At 41.7% G+C, this 17745-nt stretch overlaps 3 protein-coding genes across 4 annotated transcripts; 1 reads left to right on the top strand and 2 right to left on the bottom strand.

Annotated features, from left to right (window-relative positions):
- The first annotated feature begins 156 nt into the window (after nt 1–156).
- On the top strand, nt 157–1421 carry LOC108161441 (ribose-phosphate pyrophosphokinase 2-like). The gene has a single exon (XM_017295703.2). It carries the CDS (start codon nt 259–261, stop codon nt 1366–1368), a length of 1110 nt encoding a protein of 369 aa, XP_017151192.1. The 5' UTR covers nt 157–258; the 3' UTR covers nt 1369–1421.
- Nucleotides 1422–5333: 3912 nt separating this feature from the next.
- LOC108164228 (protein I'm not dead yet) lies at nt 5334–17248 on the bottom strand. Of its 2 annotated transcripts, XM_033393772.1 has the most exons (9): nt 7732–7841; nt 7517–7661; nt 7195–7460; nt 7028–7142; nt 6927–6976; nt 6745–6867; nt 5722–6412; nt 5553–5669; nt 5334–5486 (listed from the first exon to the last, which is right to left on the bottom strand). In XM_033393772.1, the coding sequence occupies exons 1-9, from the start codon at nt 7734–7736 to the stop codon at nt 5394–5396; spliced, it is 1605 nt and encodes a 534-aa protein (XP_033249663.1). In that variant the 5' UTR covers nt 7737–7841; the 3' UTR covers nt 5334–5393. The 2 variants fall into 2 exon arrangements, with proteins under 2 accessions (XP_033249663.1, XP_033249664.1); XM_033393773.1 differs by lacking the exons at nt 7195–7460; nt 7517–7661; nt 7732–7841 and adding an exon at nt 17083–17248.
- Nucleotides 11006–11528, bottom strand: LOC108164227. Its single transcript, XM_017299857.2, has one exon. It carries the CDS (start codon nt 11387–11389, stop codon nt 11072–11074), a length of 318 nt encoding a protein of 105 aa, XP_017155346.1. The 5' UTR covers nt 11390–11528; the 3' UTR covers nt 11006–11071.
- Nucleotides 17249–17745: the final 497 nt, after the last annotated feature.

Raw genomic sequence — 17745 nt, forward strand, 5'->3', positions numbered from 1 at the left:
CATTATAATATGCCTAATTGTAGGGGGCCAGGCCAACAGGAGGGCTTAATGATGTCTTGAGCCGCGGTCATACAAGTCAATCTTTCGACTAATTATCTCAAACTTTGCAGACGCCCAGGGCGGACCGCAGCTCTCACATTACCGATTGCACCTGAATCCAAGCAGGCGGGGGCTGAGCTTCCAATCTGGCAACAGGACTTCAAAATTTCTCGCTTCTTCAAAATTTATGTTGTCGTTATTTCCACTCCTGTTAATTTAATGCACCGCCTGGTGGTGGTGTCGGGCTCATCGCACTGCGACTTTGCAGATGTGGTGGCCGAGAGCTTGGGGCTCAGCTTGCATCCAGTGCTGCGAGCGAAGTTCCCCAATGGAGAGATACAGTTCGAGCTGCTCGAGTCGGTGCGGGGAGCGGATGTCTATATAGTTCAAACCAGCTGCGAGCCGGTCAACGACATGCTGATGGAGCTTCTGGTTATGGTGCAGGCCTGTCGCTATGCCTCGGCCAACACGATTACGGCGGTGATGCCACTATTTCCATACTCCAGGCAGGACAAAATGGACTCGTGGAAGCAGCCCATAACGGCCAAGCTAGTAGCCAACATGCTCTCTGTGGCTGGGGTCAATCGTGTCCTGACCATGCAACTGCACAACGCTCAGCTGCAGGGATTCTTTGATATACCCTGCGACAACCTGCAATCTGATATTGCCATCGAATCGTGGATTAAACGCTTTATCCCCGACTACACGGAGCTGGTGATTGTGGGCGCAGACAAAGGAGCGGTAAAAACGGCCACCCACATCAGCCACAAGTTGGGCACTCACGTGGCTCTGTTCCACAAGCAGAGGCGGGTGGCCAGCCAGGTGCACGACATGATACTGGTTGGGAACGTTCGGGACAAGGTCGTTGTGGTTGTGGACGATCTAGCGGACACCAGTAATACCCTATGCCTAGCCGCTGAGCGCTTGAACGAGGCCGGAGCGGCGAGAATCTACGCAGTCGTTACCCATGGAGTATTTTCTGGCCAGGCCCAGCAGAAACTCAGTGAATCGCTGTTTGAGCTTGTTGTCTGCACGAATACCGTTCCCCAGCCCGCAGAAGTGGCCCAGAATCCAAAGTTCCACATCATTGATGTCTCCAATATCTTTGCAAAATGCATTTGGAACATGCACGACAGTACTAGTGTTGAGAATGCGTTTCGATCGGAGTCCAGCCTGCTGAACTGGCGTTTGTCACATAAGAAAGACGCCGATAGCGTCTCTAAGAGCTTTATGGAAGAGGAGGGTGATAGGTTTTCGGAAAACGAGCGTTGCACCAATCAAAAGTCCACTCAAACCATAAAGAAATATGAAAAGGGGCAGGAAAATTGATTTTGATTCAAATAAAGGTCCAATACGTGCGTTTTCTCAGGTTATAGTCATAGTCATAGTGTTTTATTTCCCACAACACCCGCCTCCCTTCCTGTGTGTCAAACTGACCCTTCAACAGTTTATAGTATAAACAGGTCCTTGCCTCTTGGGGCATCTACCATTGTAAACAGTTCAATGACTCGATAATCTCGCAAAGACTTCAGGATTGAGGACCAAACACCATTCATAAAGTGTTCAAATTTACTTTGCCACTTGATGGACTTCTCAACTTGACATCAATGGAGTCGGGTTCCTGCAAACGACTTGGTATCCGTATTAATGCCAGTGACTGTCAGCTTCTTCTGACATTTTGCAATTTATCTGCTTACACAGCAGAAATTAATGCCACAAGTGGAAAACATTAAAGCCTGTAAAAAGCTTGAGGTAAAAGGCAAACAAAAGGGAGAACATCACGAAAGGAAAATAGAAAACAGAGGAGGGTAAAATGGGCCAATGCTGTTGACATCCAAGCGAATTTTTTCATGCCTTTTGAAGTCCCTAAAAAAAATACATTAACAGAGCCCAGTGGCGTGAATAGCTAAATAAAAAGAGCTCTGAAACTATATGTAGACTATTATACGAGTACGAGAGTCTACATACTCGTAGTCAATAGCGTCCCATGAGAAGTAATCAAGGAATAGACGATTCTCCATGTGCAAAATGATCCAAGCCTCGAATTCGGCCATGGATTCTTAATTATTTTGTTTGTTTTTGACAATTGGTCTATACTGAAGCTTTATCCTTGAGTCTTGACTGTATCGCCCAGAAGTAGTAATGGCCGTGCCATGGAACTGTGATTTTTCACGCCCCTCGGTACATTTTTAGCTATGGCCTTTATAAGGAATGAACTACAGGATAAAACAGTGGCCAGGCTCCGCTTGTTCCCGCGCCTATTCCGCCTATTAGCTTTTTATTTTCCTCTTATGAGAGAGAGGATAATTTTTCAAAGCCATTTAAGATAGGCGAGACGAGACACACGGTGCAGGGGACGGGTCTCCACCCTTTACTGCTGACAATGAATTGGTATAGAAAATCTTGCATCGAATTCCTGTGAAACATCTCGTTAAGCAAATAATCTTGTTCGTTTACAAAGTTGTACTTGTGTTTTCCGCGACAATCAAATCAGCGGCAAGCCCTTGGGGCATGAGAGAACTGAAGGAGAAGTGATTCCGACAAGGGCGAGGAGCAGACACGATTCGTTGACTTTGTTACAAATAATTTAAATCTATGTCAACAATTGGAACGCAACGCCATAATAATTCATTTGTTCCTTTCGGCACAGCTTCGTGACAGCTAATCAGCAGGACACGATGGCGCTTGACGGCGCGGGAAAGAGGCAGACAGATGCGGTTAAACAGGCGAATGGCAGACAGACAGTGGGGCAAAAAATGGCCATTTTGAAAGATGGCGTCATGGCTGCCCGACTTCCGACTTCCGCTGGAAATAAGTTTCGCTCTGTTTTAGCTGGGTTTTCCCTTCTGTGGTTGAATTAAACATAATCATTTCGGTCCCCTCTTATGAGTATTCAATTTTGCGGTCCTTATCGCATTGAACATTAAGTTTAATTTGATTTGATGTCACGCTTTTTGCTGTGTGCACATGCGCGACACCATCGCAATTGTTTTGCCTTTTTTTGTCGCGATAAAATCGCTGTAATTTTATTAGTTTTCGTTTTTCGGCCTTCCGTGCCGTCTGTGCCATTATTGAGTTTATTTTTCTCGTACACACAAGCATGTATGTATATTTGCCATTTGCATAGCCATAAATGATTAAAGAGTAGATTTATTGTTGTCGCTTGATTGGAGGCTCGGATACTGGACATTATCATTATGGGGGCCATTGATATGCGTGTGATTATGAATTCAATTAATATGACACATTTCGTTGAAATTATAGGTTTTTTTTGTTAAAGGTTTGAATAATAAAACTCTATTTTCGGTGTTTACTAATCCAGAGCTGGATTAATTACGTTTTAAGTATACTTTAATGTGTCCATAAATAAGTTATCCAAACAGGTTACAATTTATAATGTTTGTGGGGCAAATCAATCCGCCCCAAAGCGAAGGTCATTGCTCCACACGAATTCTGGATCTCTTCCTTTCTACCCAAAATTCACAAGTCAGCAACAGCTTCCTGGTCTGAGTGCTATCTTCGAGGCTTCGACGCCGGTGCACTTCGAATGGGAGAATAAAATTTGTCACACTTCTCAAAAGAAGAAAACACTTTCCTCTAAGCCTAAAGAACAACAACTTTCTGAGGAAGTACCGACTGGCTGGGCATGTACATACTCAAACTTTGATTCTTGCCATGCGCTTGTTTAAACTTTTTCACTTTCCACCGTTACTCTTAGTATCGTTTGGAACTCTTTTGGTCAGAAATAAATGAAATTCTGAGATTTTTTTGGCTGTCCTCATTTCCCCCTTATAAGATCAAACCCTTTATCCGTACAAATGCAACTGTACCGGGGCGGCTAATCTTTTCTTCGGAAGATATTAATTCATTGCAAAACAAAGCCCCGAATCGGTGACGTGACTCCTTGCAAATGGAAATGAAAATTCATGGGTGGGAAAAATCCTGCACAGTTTTTGTTGTCAATTTGCTTGTGAAACCTGCGCAGATGTCAAAAGAATAATGAGACAGGAATTGGGTTTAAAATGCGAAAATTCAAGAGAGCTTAGCTCATACCAGCGCAGAAAATCAGAAAAATCAGCTTAAGGCGTGCATGACATTTGAATATATAAACATAATTTTTTCTTTCATTTTACGGGAGGGCAATGACTGGAAAAAAAAAGCGAATAATAGGCAAGCCCATAAGAGCGGAGCCTTGCCGAAAGCATTGGGAAGCGCTTCTGATTGTGACTGTTCCATGGGTATCCAGATTGTTGGGATGTCCAATCCCAACTGGGCATAAGTGAAAGAATATCCAAAGAAAAATGGTGAAGATAGCTTAATATCTGGCGCCTTGTATAATACTTATACACTCGCTGTTCATGGATTACAAAGTATCGATTATTGCATAAATGGAGCTATATGGAACACTATGCAACTCCTTTATATAATGTTAGCATCAATACATTTTTCGACAATTTCAATTAACTATTGCACTCAAAATGAAGAACATAAGTCGTAGGACACTTCTATTCTTCTATTTAGAGAATTGTGCGACCATTCAGCATAAATATGTACGTTCCCAAAGTCGGATTAAGGATATACCCGAACCCGCAAGTATTCAGCCCTAGCAGAATAGCGTATGGAATCCCCACCGTATACACTTGATGCCCGTACATTTCATTTTCATGTATTTTTGGTCAAGGAAATGGCAGTCGTGTTCTCTAACCAAAACAATAAGAGAGACAATTTGGGAATGTCGTGACTGATATGAATATTCATGAACAGCTCGCGACGAATTTAATAATTAAATTGTTGCAATATAAATTCGTCCCCTGGGCAGCAGCGGGTCTTCTGGTGGGCTGATGCCGTCTATCAGGACAAACGTTCCAGACTGCACTAAACCGAAAACTATTCAGCCGGTAGGAGTCTCCTGGAGAGACACATGGGAAGGGTCCATGTCCATGACTAAATTAACAAATCAATTATTTAGCACGAACGCTTTTGCAGGCCCTGTTTGGATTAGAGCGATGCGAATTAGGTGCGAATGTCCAGGCGGGTAATACCTTAAATGCGAAACTGTGTAATTTGGTTAAAAGCCTTTGCTTATTACTGGGTACACTGGGTACAGTGCTTTTGGGTTCGAATTGCGTACATTTCAGCAGGGATATATATTGCTCAATTTAACTCTTTATACCAGTAGCACAGGTATATAAATTAGGTGTGTAGGTATGTACTTATGAAGAAAGGAAACGTTTCCAATCTGTCGTGTTCAACGTCCAGATCTCAGAGACTAAGAGAAAGAGACCAAGTCACAGTTAAGATGCTGATTGTGATTTTATTGGTTTATGTATTGCTGTTTATGTATTGAACTCGGTTTAATAACCGGAGAATGCAGTTCCTCCTAGAGCCATGGTGAAGCCCAGAATGAAGACAAACATGAGTATGGTGGGTACCAGGCCTCCTAATAGCTGGGGATGAAAGTCAGTTCGTTGCTTGGGGTCACGACTTTGAACTACTGTCTAGCAGATACTTACAAACTGAAAGGGTCGAACATTTCCCCAGCCGGCAATAATCGTGTTGGATGGTGTACTGGTTGGTAGCATGAACTGATTGTGCAGGGCAGTCGCAAATGGCACGGCCACGTTCTTACCCTAGAAGAAAGAGGTGTAATGCAATAGTCCTGATCGACCGTAGTCCACTTACGGCTCCAAACATAATGGGGATACCGAGCTTAGCCACGGTGGTGGCTGGTGATAGGATAGTCATCAAGGTTCCCAATGCGGAGCCATACATCAAGGCAGTTCCCTTGCTCATTTTACTCTTTTTCGCCGAGTCCGCCAACCAATCAAAGAAACCGGCCTTCTGGCCGCTAAACACGCAGCTGAACCCGGCAGCCAGCATGAAGATGTGTCCCCAAGGTGTATTGGAATTCACCGCCTTCCAGCCCAGTAGAGACGGTGCACTGCCCTCTTTCTTGGGCTGGCGACACATGTAGTATTTGCAGAACATGTAGTTGGCAGGAATGCCAAAGAATAGAATACTCATTCCAATGATAGTGACGGAGGCACCATTAGTCGTTTTCTTGCTTATAGTGTCCCAGCCATCCATGAAGCGAGGCTTCCGCGTCATCAGTAGCAGAAATGTAACAAGAATCAGGATGAGGGACAATTTGGCGTGGATTGTCCAGGGACCCATTTTCTCCCCCTTATCGGCCACGGCCTGTTTGAATCCGTCCTTATTGCCAGCACCCTCGGCCAGCTCCTGCTTCACTTTGCCCCCCGCCAGTCCGAGGAACATAATACTGATCCAAAGACTCAATACGATCATACTAAGAATCATTGGAACAATTAACAGCACCAGGAAACTTCCAGCGCCGACCTTGCCTTTCAAATTCCTAGGGGAACAGGTATAATTATACAAAATTTTGGTTATATTTTGCATTCATCGGGTAAAGATTCAAATTTGGCAATAACTATGAAGATAATGTACCGCAGCAAGAAATAAAATGAATAATTGGGATACCCCAGGAGTTTGCCCAATAATACGCTTACTCTAGTACTTATAGTTTCTGAGAACTAGGACTACAAAGGAACTAGAAGACTGACAGACAGACATCGCAATGTCGAATCGGCCATTGATGGTGGCTAAGAATACAAATTCTTTACGGGGTCGGAACCGCTTCCTTCTGTGCTCCATGATTACCGGATATAAAAATACTCTACTTACTTATTAAAAATGTCGATTAGAGCTTCATTGGGATCCTGTAGTGGCGAAATCATGCCCCCCAGGGTGGAAGCATAGCACACGGTTAAATAAATACCCACTGCAGGACGCGACGGATAGGGTTTACTGTGAAACGGAAAAAAGTATTATTTTGTTGCATCTAAAGTATGACACACTAGACTTACGATCCACGCTCGTAGGGCTCTTCGTCGGAGTACATTTTAACAATGCCAGCCTGAAAAAAGGATCGTTTGAGCCTTTCTTAATAGTGGGATCACACACTCACCTCATTGAATGAAGTCATCACAGCTAGAGCCACCTTCATCCAAAAGGCCGCTATGATTGTGGAGTTAACAAGAACGGATGGCAGCGCAGTGACAAGGACCAGAAAAATCTGAAAACTATGCGGAGAAAGACCTAGTAAGTATGATCGTTTTGTATGAATTTTCTTACAGTCTAATGTTGGAACCACAAATTTTGATAACTATTACGGCGAGACGTTCACTGAGCTTCGAAGAGTCCATCATGACGCCCATAATGACGCTGCCATATGTCAAAAATATTAGGTCTGTATAATACGAATTGCTGACGGGGCCAGAGCCCGCGATGCCCAAGACAGGAATGAATGTAATGTAGAGAAAAGCAGTTGCGCCTTGAGCCATAACGTTGAGGATGTAGTATAGATATAGGCATATTGTAATGTATATAAACCGAGATACCTATTGGGAATTCAGTTCAATTCGAGGGCTTACTAAATAGACAGGCCTGTACGTACCAAAATATTCTCTGCCAGCAGAATCGGGGCAAATACGAGGGGTATGACCACGATGAGAACGCCTTTGTAGTGAAACTTGCAAAACTGTTTACGATCATCTTGCTCTTTGTATGGCAAGTCGCCAGGCTTGTACTCGTCGACCTCACTTATTTGTAAATATTTGTTGTTTTGTTATTTTTCTTACACTATTATTATTCCCTTAATTATTTACTTACGCCATTTTTGAAAGTATTTAAAACTTTTTATTTCCTAAAATAATTTGTGGAACGATTTCTAACGATTTGTTAAGGAATACGGAATATCTAACAGAATGATTTAAACAGGGCTGCTAAGACGAATAAAATTGGATGTGACAAAAACTACTGGAAGGCAACTTACGATTGTCCAGGTTTTAGGTCATAAAATAAATCACAGGGGCCCCAATCTAAACAGCATGCTGCGATGGTACCAGTTCATAGCCCAATTAATGGATTTTAGACACTTCTCTGAAGGGGTCGCAGGTTCAAGGATACAGATAGGGAAATAGCGGGCTTTATTTCATCACGCTTGGGACATTTCATTGTCTATTATTTGTACGTGTACACTTGATTTTTTCCAAATTAGAATAATCTAATTGATTAATGATTGAGACAAAAATATATGATAGTGCGCTCCACATTTTCTCCAGTTGAAAATTCCTAGTCTACCTGACATGATATTTCTTTGCAGTACTACGACGCACAGTGCAGCCTCGTCCGGATAGAGGTGGCAAATACACACGCATCCAATAGAGAATTATGCAGAGCCTTCAAAAATCCAATAAATCTAATCAAACTTTTATTTTAGAAGATAGAACTCTCAAAGTAGTAAAAAGTAAAGTATGTATTGTATGATTCTGTTTTTGGTATCTCTTATTGGTTTATTCATTTTAATCAATATTCAACAAAAAAAATGGTCCGTTGCAAAGACAGTTCTAAAGTCAAAACTAACTAACTAAACTAACAAATAATTTTTTAGTTGGTTTTCAACTTTGACTTGACTTTACAAAAAATAAATTCCTGGTTTCATTGAGTTTGGGGGGAAACCGCTCTGCGACGGAGCTCCATTCGCGGGGGTTCCCAACACTTTTTTACTTAAATCTTATATTAATCATACGCCAAGCTATGCAAAGATATATTGCTCTGAAAACAAACACTCGCAGCCTCGTAAATGCTAGGCGCTCCTTAGCACTGGTAAAAAAAAGTAAATTGAAAGAATGCAAATATTTGTGTTTGCTAACTCAAAGCGTAATCATTCTGCGAGCATTTATTCGTATTGGTATTTTTCTTCCATATTTCCCAAAGACAGAGAACTCCAGAGAACTCCTGCTTTAAGATGTACCCAAATAGCAGTAAAATCTTGTTCTGTAGCGTCGCTTAGAGACTAGTCTGGCTCCTAATTATTTTCTACCCGTTTATATACCGATTATCGTCCTTCGTGGAGGTTGGAGGGGCCGGCTAGAAATTTGGTAACAGTCACACATACATCCTTCTGGCTGTTACCCACATCCGAATCCCCCACAAAGCTAATATATCGCAATGCCTCTTTGAGGTCAATTACTCGAAAAATCTTCTATTGGATTTAGGTCCGGGCTGATCGCTGGCCATTGCAATAAGAGTATCTCCCTAGCAGCCAGAAAGTCTTGGCTTGTTGGAAGATCCACTCATCCCCATATTTATATGTCTCCAGCTAATTCAATGAGTGTTGTTTCTAACAACTCTAAATATAGTAGAGCTCTGCCTTTATTCTGGTTGGTAAAAAACAAAGTACAGACTTTCCTGGAGGAGCGATGCTCCTTTTAAATTTTATGAATACGTTTTTTGGATACTTAAATCTTGAACTCTATATTTTTATTATCAAAATTTTGTTGATATATCTTGCTAATCTTAGATCCAGAACGGTAGATGGTACGGCAATGGGTTAGGATTGTTAAGCCGTCTTCTGGTGGTTCTGTTTCCCCCCCGGGTTGATTTCAAGAATTACTGCGTGCTCACTAATAGCGCAGCCCAGTCTATGCAACGGTAGGATAAGTTTTTGTAGGGGGTAACGTGTACTCGGAGTCTCAATAGCAATTTTGCTTGTTTCTGAAAGCTGAGTAAACTTATGTAGGTCAGATTTTATTGTAAAGGCTCCAGTGACTCTGGGCAATAAAACTTTTCTAACAGTGCGGCAGAACCTGGCAGACACTGCGATGTGGATGTTCCTCAATGCAGTTTCAAATTTGTGACAACTTTGTTGGGCCAGGTGACGCGTAACAACGACTGCGCGTCTCTGGCAATTTGGCGAAACTGCTCGTTCTGCTTCGTTAGAATTGAAGTAAGAGCCGGCGTTATATTTGACGTGGAAGCTGAATTAACTTTTCTACTCTAGCCAAAATCTGGTGCTACTGCAGTAGCAGTTACTAATGGCGTACCATATGGTTGGTCGTGGCACAGGGCCTTGCCTTGAATCAAATTTGACAGAGATAAAAGGTATTTCAAAATATATAAGCAGTGAAGGTCGGCAAAGATAAAAAAAAAGGTAATTTACATCCACACAGTCTCCCTCGATCCATTAATGGGAACCGTGTAGTCGAAACACTCAAACACTGAGTCCCTACTAGTGCTCCTGCCACTGTTTCTGTTTTTGCAATCGACAGTGAAATGCCTGGTTTGTTTAACCAAAGTTTTCGTGGGTTGACTTTACCCAATCGTTGCTCCCCTTATCGCTGCTTCTTGTTTTACAAGTATCACATACTTTCATTCATTCATTTCAACTATTTTGATATTTAGTTGAATTACACATGCCGCTCTCTGACTCGTTTTTTGATTGTCTTAGATTGTCACAACTTTGTTAAACAAGTAGCATGAATGTTGACAAGGGAGTACCCATGATTTCTGGAACTTTCTGATGTCCTTTGGTAAAAAAAAAGGAATAAATTCGAAAATACATCACATGATTAATAACGAAGAGAAACCTATAGAAAATAGGCAACGTAAATGAATTAAACATTTGTTTACCTATAAGCATGCCCTTGCCCTCTAGTCTACAGTATTTATAGTATTTATTTATCTTAATCAATTCTTCTATCATCCTTAAGCGCGAACCGCTTCCAAACTCTCTCACAAAGCGTCTAAGACTATGTGTATCCATGAGCGAAACCCTTCCATTGCTTTAACCTGATTGACACTTGATGCCTTGGCCATTTGGTTGCGATGGCAGGAAAAAGGGAAGCAAAAAATGAAATATATGAATCCATAGACCGACTACAACAACGGCGAATAAAGGACAATGGCCAAGCGGAAGTTGATTGACTCCTGTGGTAGAAGTTTTTCACCCACGGAAGTTTGATAAGAAAAAATGGCCGAGACTGCTCTTTGTCCGTCGGCCATTGTTGTCTTTTCCTGGGGGCTAACAGGACCTAAATATGTACATGTCTGGTTTTAGTTTTAGGGCCGACAACTAAGAATAAACTTGAAAAACCAAATGTGCTTAGCATTTAATTCTCTTGCTACCTTTCCATTTGCTTTATTTGAAATATAATCAAAAGAATGTCGATTAGACACGTTTGCGACAACGTCTTCCGAAAACCTCCCATCCCAGCCAGCAGCGCTGTTGGGTGTCCATTAGCAGCTCCCCTGTCACAGGCAGCTGATTGTCTACCAAGGCTGCACAACTTGTGTGCTGCAGGGATATTCGTAGCTTCTGGGGCTGTCGCGGATGCAGGAGACTCCGACAGTAGGCCGCCTTGTCCGCCTGTAAAGGCAGCTCCGTCTCGATTCGTTCTGTCCAGTTGATACTTGGCGTGGCAAGTTGCAGCAGCGCAAGAGGTAGGAAAACTATGAGTCCGAGTGCTGTTGACGCACACATGTCCATGCCGTCGCTACGGCCAGATCAGAACTGAGCTCTGGGGCCAAAATCGGTCTAGGTACTGCCAAGCTCTGACCAGCTGTTTTCGTTTGCCGTTTGTCGTTTGCTTGTTTGTTCAGGGCTTTTGTTTCCGACTGGAAATGTGGCGTTTGAGACTTGGCTCTGGTTTTCTTTAGGGAGTTTCTACGATTCAACAATTGAACGGCTTTAAGTCACTTAATCAGCTATGTATGTATGTATGTTGGATTTCTTATTCTATTATTGTTTGGCTCGTTAGAACGCATGCAAGAATAGTTTCAAGTTGTTAAGTCGTTTAAAAGATACCTTGCAGTGATTCATTTTCAAACAAGTTAAGTACTTTTCGTTCAATGATAGATCTTACATTTCGCTGCAATTGCTTGTCAGCCCTTTCCTGCGTTTGGCGCTTTTACTATCGCCATCTCGACTGTTTGGCCACTTCATTCTTTTGGTTGAAATTGCATTCACCCGAATGAAAGCGCAGTTACTCGACACTCCCGAATGAGGCATGCAATCGAGTGTAAAGTACTCTCTTTTATTACAGTATCCAACATCAGGATAGGTTTGCACTAGTTAGTGGACTGCTTTCTACGCACTTCTTAAAAAACATGTTTTGGGCAACACGTTTTACATATAGCTGGGGATGATTCCAAAACCACTTTGACTTGATTCTAACAAGCAGGAGCACCATTAACATCCTCAGTTCTGAGCAGAAATACTTTTTCTTAATCCTATTAAAGTCTTCCAGATCCAAACTAAAGACCGATGGCTATATCGAGTTTTTTGATGATGCTGATCTTAATATCTCTTCTTTTTTGTCGGTGTGTAATGATTTTTTTTCTGAACGCAGGAAAATCTTTAATTTTTGTAGCGTTGTGTCATTTAATAACGTTGCCTCGAAAGTCAGTTTCGCCGCTATCTATGTATGTATATATATATATGTATATTTATGTAGGCATGTGTGTGTGTAGTTGCTACCGTTTGTTCTGTGCTGTCATATTTTCGTTGGGAAACCTGTATTTGTGTGTATTTTAACACTATATTTTACAATGTACACACACACAGGATAAAAGTCAGTGCGAATTGAACGTTGAAACGAAACGAAATTGCAACTAATAGAATTGATGGAACCAAATAAAAAAAAAATCGCTGATAGTGGTGGGTAATGATTATTTTGACGCTCGACAAGAGCCACGGCTCTAGTTTTAAAACCTAGTCAATTTGAATTTAATCTTACCTATGATTTATGTAACCTGTCAATTACATTTTATACGTCATTAAAGGTATGCGCCGGAAATGGTATCGAAGCTGATTAATTCTTGCACTACGTGTATCCTCTTTCCACTTATGGAGATAATGATTTCTGTTCCCGATAGGCCGACTTTTTATTTCGATTAAATGAAAACCCGGCGCACAAATCAAACTGCAATGTGTGGTTTATTGCGCGAGATCCAAAATGCAAGTGTCGCTTGCTTGCCCTTCACGTTGCCGCTCCGATCATTGAGCGCAGCTTCGCTCGGCATACATACACAAACAGACGCAAAGCGGAGCAGGGTGAGCAAGCGCAAAGCTTTAACACACATATGAGTGACATGTTGAGTGACTATTTGACAAGCAGCTTATCGGGGCGGAGTTCTGCACCTAATGACCTAGTTGATCGGAACTTTTGAATATTTTATCAATTTCCATTTTTCCGCTAAGGTTTTTTATTCTGCTACATCTGTGTCTCCCCCCACTCACACCAACACCAGCTGAAGATTGAGTGTGAGAGAGAGAGAAAGAGAAACAGAAAAGTGGAAGGGTGAAGGGGGCACATTTATTTGTTCATTCTGGCTATAATAATAATCCGATCTGATTCGGCATCTGGTAGATATGGTAATTCTGCATAATTCTGCGTTTTCTGTTTTTTCGTATCTTCAAAAAGTGGAAGGGGCGTGGCAATATTTTTAAACATATGTATTATTTATGGTGTGATACCACAGAAGGCTATTTACACACAAAATTTTGTTGCTCTAGCTCTTATAGTCTTTGAGGACTAGGCGACAAACAAGAGGGAGGGACAGGGCCATATCGACTCGGCAATTGATGCTGATTAAGAATATATTTACTTTACGGTGTCGCAAACGCTTCCTCCATAAGCATTTAAGTACATTTAAGACTCGTTAAGCCCTATAATGAGTCCCAAAGCTTCTAGTTGCGCTGCTGTGAGTTAATATTGTTAGGTTTTTAGTAGTCAACTTTCTAAAAATGTGATTATTTTAGCCCTATTAATTGGCTATAGCATTAAATCACACGGCAGGTCAACACCCACAAGCTCTAAGATGCTTTTAGCGAGGCCCTACAGCACACTGCTAATGACACTTGCACGCCAAAGGGTGAACCCTGGTAATGGCCCAGACATGTGCTTTAAATTGATTCTACCCGACAAACTCCATTAGAGCAGAACACAGACACAAGGGAAAGTTGGGAAAGTCAAAGAAGCCCACCCGCTGGCTCAGTAAATTGTAAATGTGGTTTAAAGGCAGCTGAAATTACAAAATTCTCAACAGAAAAATTCAATTACATTCCTTTGTTTTATGCTTTTCTGCTTTTAAATAGAATAAAAGAATAACAGAAAAATATACACATAAAACAAAAATAAAACCATTAGGATACCTGGTACGGCCTTTTCTAGATACCCTTTGATCACTATGAAAAGAGTCAAAACGCGATAGTCCCAGCTGAGACTTTAAGATGAAGATAGCGAACCATTTAGCAACATTCGTAAACCTATCGGCTGTAGTCGATATTTGGTAAAGACAATGGAAGAACTCTTTCCAAATATTGCTAGCAGACGCACCTACCAAGATCTACATACATGCATAACTATCTGTGCACAGCCATGCACATACACATATGCATGTACATAATGCCTCATAAATCTTCATTCATTCGTTTCATCGTGGAGGAGCCATGGACGACAGTGTGCGAGTCATTAACAACATCATCGCACAGTGGGACGCTCCTTCATTTCAACTTTCAACTCATTTCAACGTTTATTTAACTTCTGAGCGAACACCAACACGACTTTTTCACATTCACTCTCTTTCAGACACTCTTCATCGTGCAGTGTGCGCCGTCTGGCGGATTTCGGCCCCACTGTGCTTCGTGTCGATTTATTCCCTTCTCTTTCGCTCCTTTCTATGTCGATGGATACATCATTTATCATTGGAATCTTTTAGTTGTCATATTTCTGCTGCAGCTGAATGCACCAGAGCTGATTTTTCACTTCTTAGTCCCAGCTATCGACAACAAAGTGACAGACTATCACACATTAATGTACTGCATCGTGCAATTTGTGGACAGTATGGAGCATGAGTGGGAGCATGAGACATAAATATCGTATTGAATAATGAGCACCCGCCATGGAGCATTCGACCTCCATGCTCCATGCTCGTTCAAATGTGAAGTCATTTTAATTTCCGCCGGAAATAATATCGTTTAAAAATTGAATTTTAAAACTCACACGCTCGGCGCAACAGTGCTACCCCTGCGCTACCCAGAATCCCATAACTGTCGGTAATGAAAAGGAAATGACACAAAATAATCAAAAAACAGTAGCGTAATGCTTGAGATTGTGAAACACAATACAGTTTGGTCATCAGCTTCTTCCTCGACTCCCCTCATTATACGATTTGTGTTCAATTTTTGTTGGTTTAATGATAAATTATTGTCCCACGAATGCTGCTCCTAAGACGTGTTTCAAAGTCGAATTGAATCCATAATTCCATGTCTTTTAACTTTAAATTTAAATTTATGACATTCAATAGTCTCAACTCTTTCCTTTCTTGCTTCTAACTCCCTATTTGCCTGATTGAGATTCAGTGTTATGTTAATTTTTTAGACCTAGTGGCTTTAGGTCTTGCAGGCAGTGACATCCACGTTAACGTTTTCAACACTAGAGTGAATCTGGGTGCGGCCTTGCTGCCACCGAATTTTATCCTATTTAACAAGATTCGCTCTTTTTTCAGGGACCCGAACGTGTAAATTTATAATTAAACGCCAACACTTTTTCCAGGCCAGCCTAAAACTTGGACTTTGGGCCAGATTCTGGCGGCGGCCAGCTGAATCCGCCTCCGTTTTGAAATTCTTTTACATTGTGTGCTCTGGCCATTTCGGCACTGTGTCCTTGTGGCGTTTTTGCTTTGAAATCTTCCGTGTAAGCACTTAATTAGTGGTAAAAGTTAGGAACAAACCAACAAAACATGCTAAATACAGAGAAAGACAGCAACGGCCACTAGCTGGTCCCTCCCATCTTTCAAATGGGATGAATTTATTTCGTTTGACGCATATTAGATTACACGGTTTTGCCCCAGAAAGGGTCCAAGAGCGACCAGTTACTGGAAGACCCACCACATTTGCGGTTCCCTGGAAAGTTCCAGCCCCAGTGGTTTTTTTTCATTTATCTATATATTTGTACATATGTATGTATATGTAAGTGAGTGGGAAAGATTGTCTTCTTGTAGGTACAAAGAGTCAACCGTTAATAGTTAATATATACGAGCAATGGTGGCGTGCTATTTGATAAGTATATTATGAATACTTTTCGGCTTATACACACTAGTATGTATGCAGTTTTAATAACTTTTGATAACTTCTGCTAATGACTGGCGAACTCTTTCCTGAAAATCGGATTTCTTGATTCCATATGAAAATTCTCTGTTTATAAAGGCTTTTGCCAAACATTTTCTCCGTCAGCCCGCATAAATTTTCAAAATATTTTGTTAAGCCTAATAGTGCCGGGGGGTAAGGGCGTGTTTTCCGTCTTTCATTGTGCTTTTGTAAATAAACTTAATTATTAATTAGTAATTATAGACAATATAATGATTTGTGTCTCTGAAACAGCAGAAGGAACAGTACACCCCAGCCCGCTGTGTGGCACAAATAAAATTATTTACATACAAATAAAAAAAATTACTCCCAACTCTCACTGCCATCCATGCTTTGCTTGCGGTGTTTAATTAACTTTTGCAGGGAAATTACTCGGAGAACTTTAAAGCGATAAAACTTTTGCGAGCTGACATTTGCCCCCTTCGACTTCTTTCTACCAAAATTACAATATTAAATTTAGTTTCGCATAAAACAGAAAACAATTAAACTTCTGAACGCCCGCACATAAAACAAGACCAAACTCACCAGGCGCAGCGCCCCGCCCCGCACCGCCTGCTGGCTCGTGGAACTGCATAAATGTTTGGCTTTGATGACAGAACAGAACGACAGGCCCGACCAGTTCCGCCCTGTCCTGCAGACAGGTGACGGGTTGTATTTATCTGTTGCTCCTGCCTCGTTTATTGTGGCCCTGCGGTGATTTTACGGCGAACAAACAGCAACGGCAGAAGCAGAAGAATGTAAATCCCGTCTGAGTGCAGGTCGAGCAGGGAAAACTTTGCGGCTTGCCGTGCTAATGATTCAATCTACTTGCCCGAGCTGCCCTGAAAGTTTACAAATTTGGACAGGAACAACGTCAAAAACCACAAAATCACGCCAAGAGGAGGAAATAAAGCGACAAGCAAAAATAAATTTGAATTGAAAGCGCTTTCAGATTTTAATTGCAGCGGCTCACGGAACGAACTGCAATCAACCCTTTTTTCCTTCTTCAAAATAGTTGACGAGCTTTCCTTTTAACGAAAATCGATACATACCCTTCTATAATATTATCGCGAAAATGTGGCCGCGAACAAACGGAGAAATGGAGCTCCAGTACAACGGTATACCTACATATTTTTGGAGGTAATGATTTCTGTTCCCGATCGGCCGATTTATTATTTCGATTAAATGAACACCCGGCGCACAAATAAAACTGCAATGTGTGGTTTATTGCGCGAGATCCAAATTGCAAGTGTCGCTTGCTTGCCCTTCACGTTGCCGCTCCGATCGCTGAGCGCAGCTTCGCTCGGCATACATACACAAGCAGACGCAAAGCGGAGATAACGAAGAGAGAGCTTCGAGAGAACGCTTAGCAGGGTGAGCAAGCGCAAAGCTTTATCACACATAGACACATACGAGTGACATATTGAGTGACTAATTGGCAAGCAGTTAATCGACGGAGTTATGCTCTTCATTTATGTAAAGTATTAACGATTACCTCTAACTACAAAATGTGGCTGGGTTTCAAACTCTAAAGAGTTACAAATAATTGCGCTTCTGCAAATTCATATGGCTTAAGTAAGAACATAACGATAGAGCAATTAATCGCTATGACGATCAGCTCAGGAACAGGGCTGACGGGCCGAATTTCCCGTGCTCAATGCAACAAATCTTAGAAGAGAGCGGAGAGCGTGAGAGAACTGAAGAAACGAAGAAGG

The sequence above is a fragment of the Drosophila miranda genome, chromosome 4 (assembly GCF_003369915.1).
Source record: "Drosophila miranda strain MSH22 chromosome 4, D.miranda_PacBio2.1, whole genome shotgun sequence".
NCBI classification, from domain to species: Eukaryota; Metazoa; Arthropoda; class Insecta; order Diptera; family Drosophilidae; genus Drosophila; species Drosophila miranda.

Coding starts and splice junctions, on each gene's coding strand:
- LOC108161441 (XM_017295703.2), top strand. CDS start 259: ATGCACCGCCTGGTGGTGGTGTCGGGCTCATCGCACTGCGACTTTGCA.
- LOC108164228 (XM_033393772.1), bottom strand. Junction 6,868..6,926: donor GAGCCCTACGAGCGTGGATC/GTAAGTCTAGTG, acceptor TCCGTTTCACAG/TAAACCCTATCCGTCGCGTC. Junction 6,413..6,744: donor CTAATCGACATTTTTAATAA/GTAAGTAGAGTA, acceptor CTGTTCCCCTAG/GAATTTGAAAGGCAAGGTCG.
- LOC108164227 (XM_017299857.2), bottom strand. CDS start 11,389: ATGGACATGTGTGCGTCAACAGCACTCGGACTCATAGTTTTCCTACCT.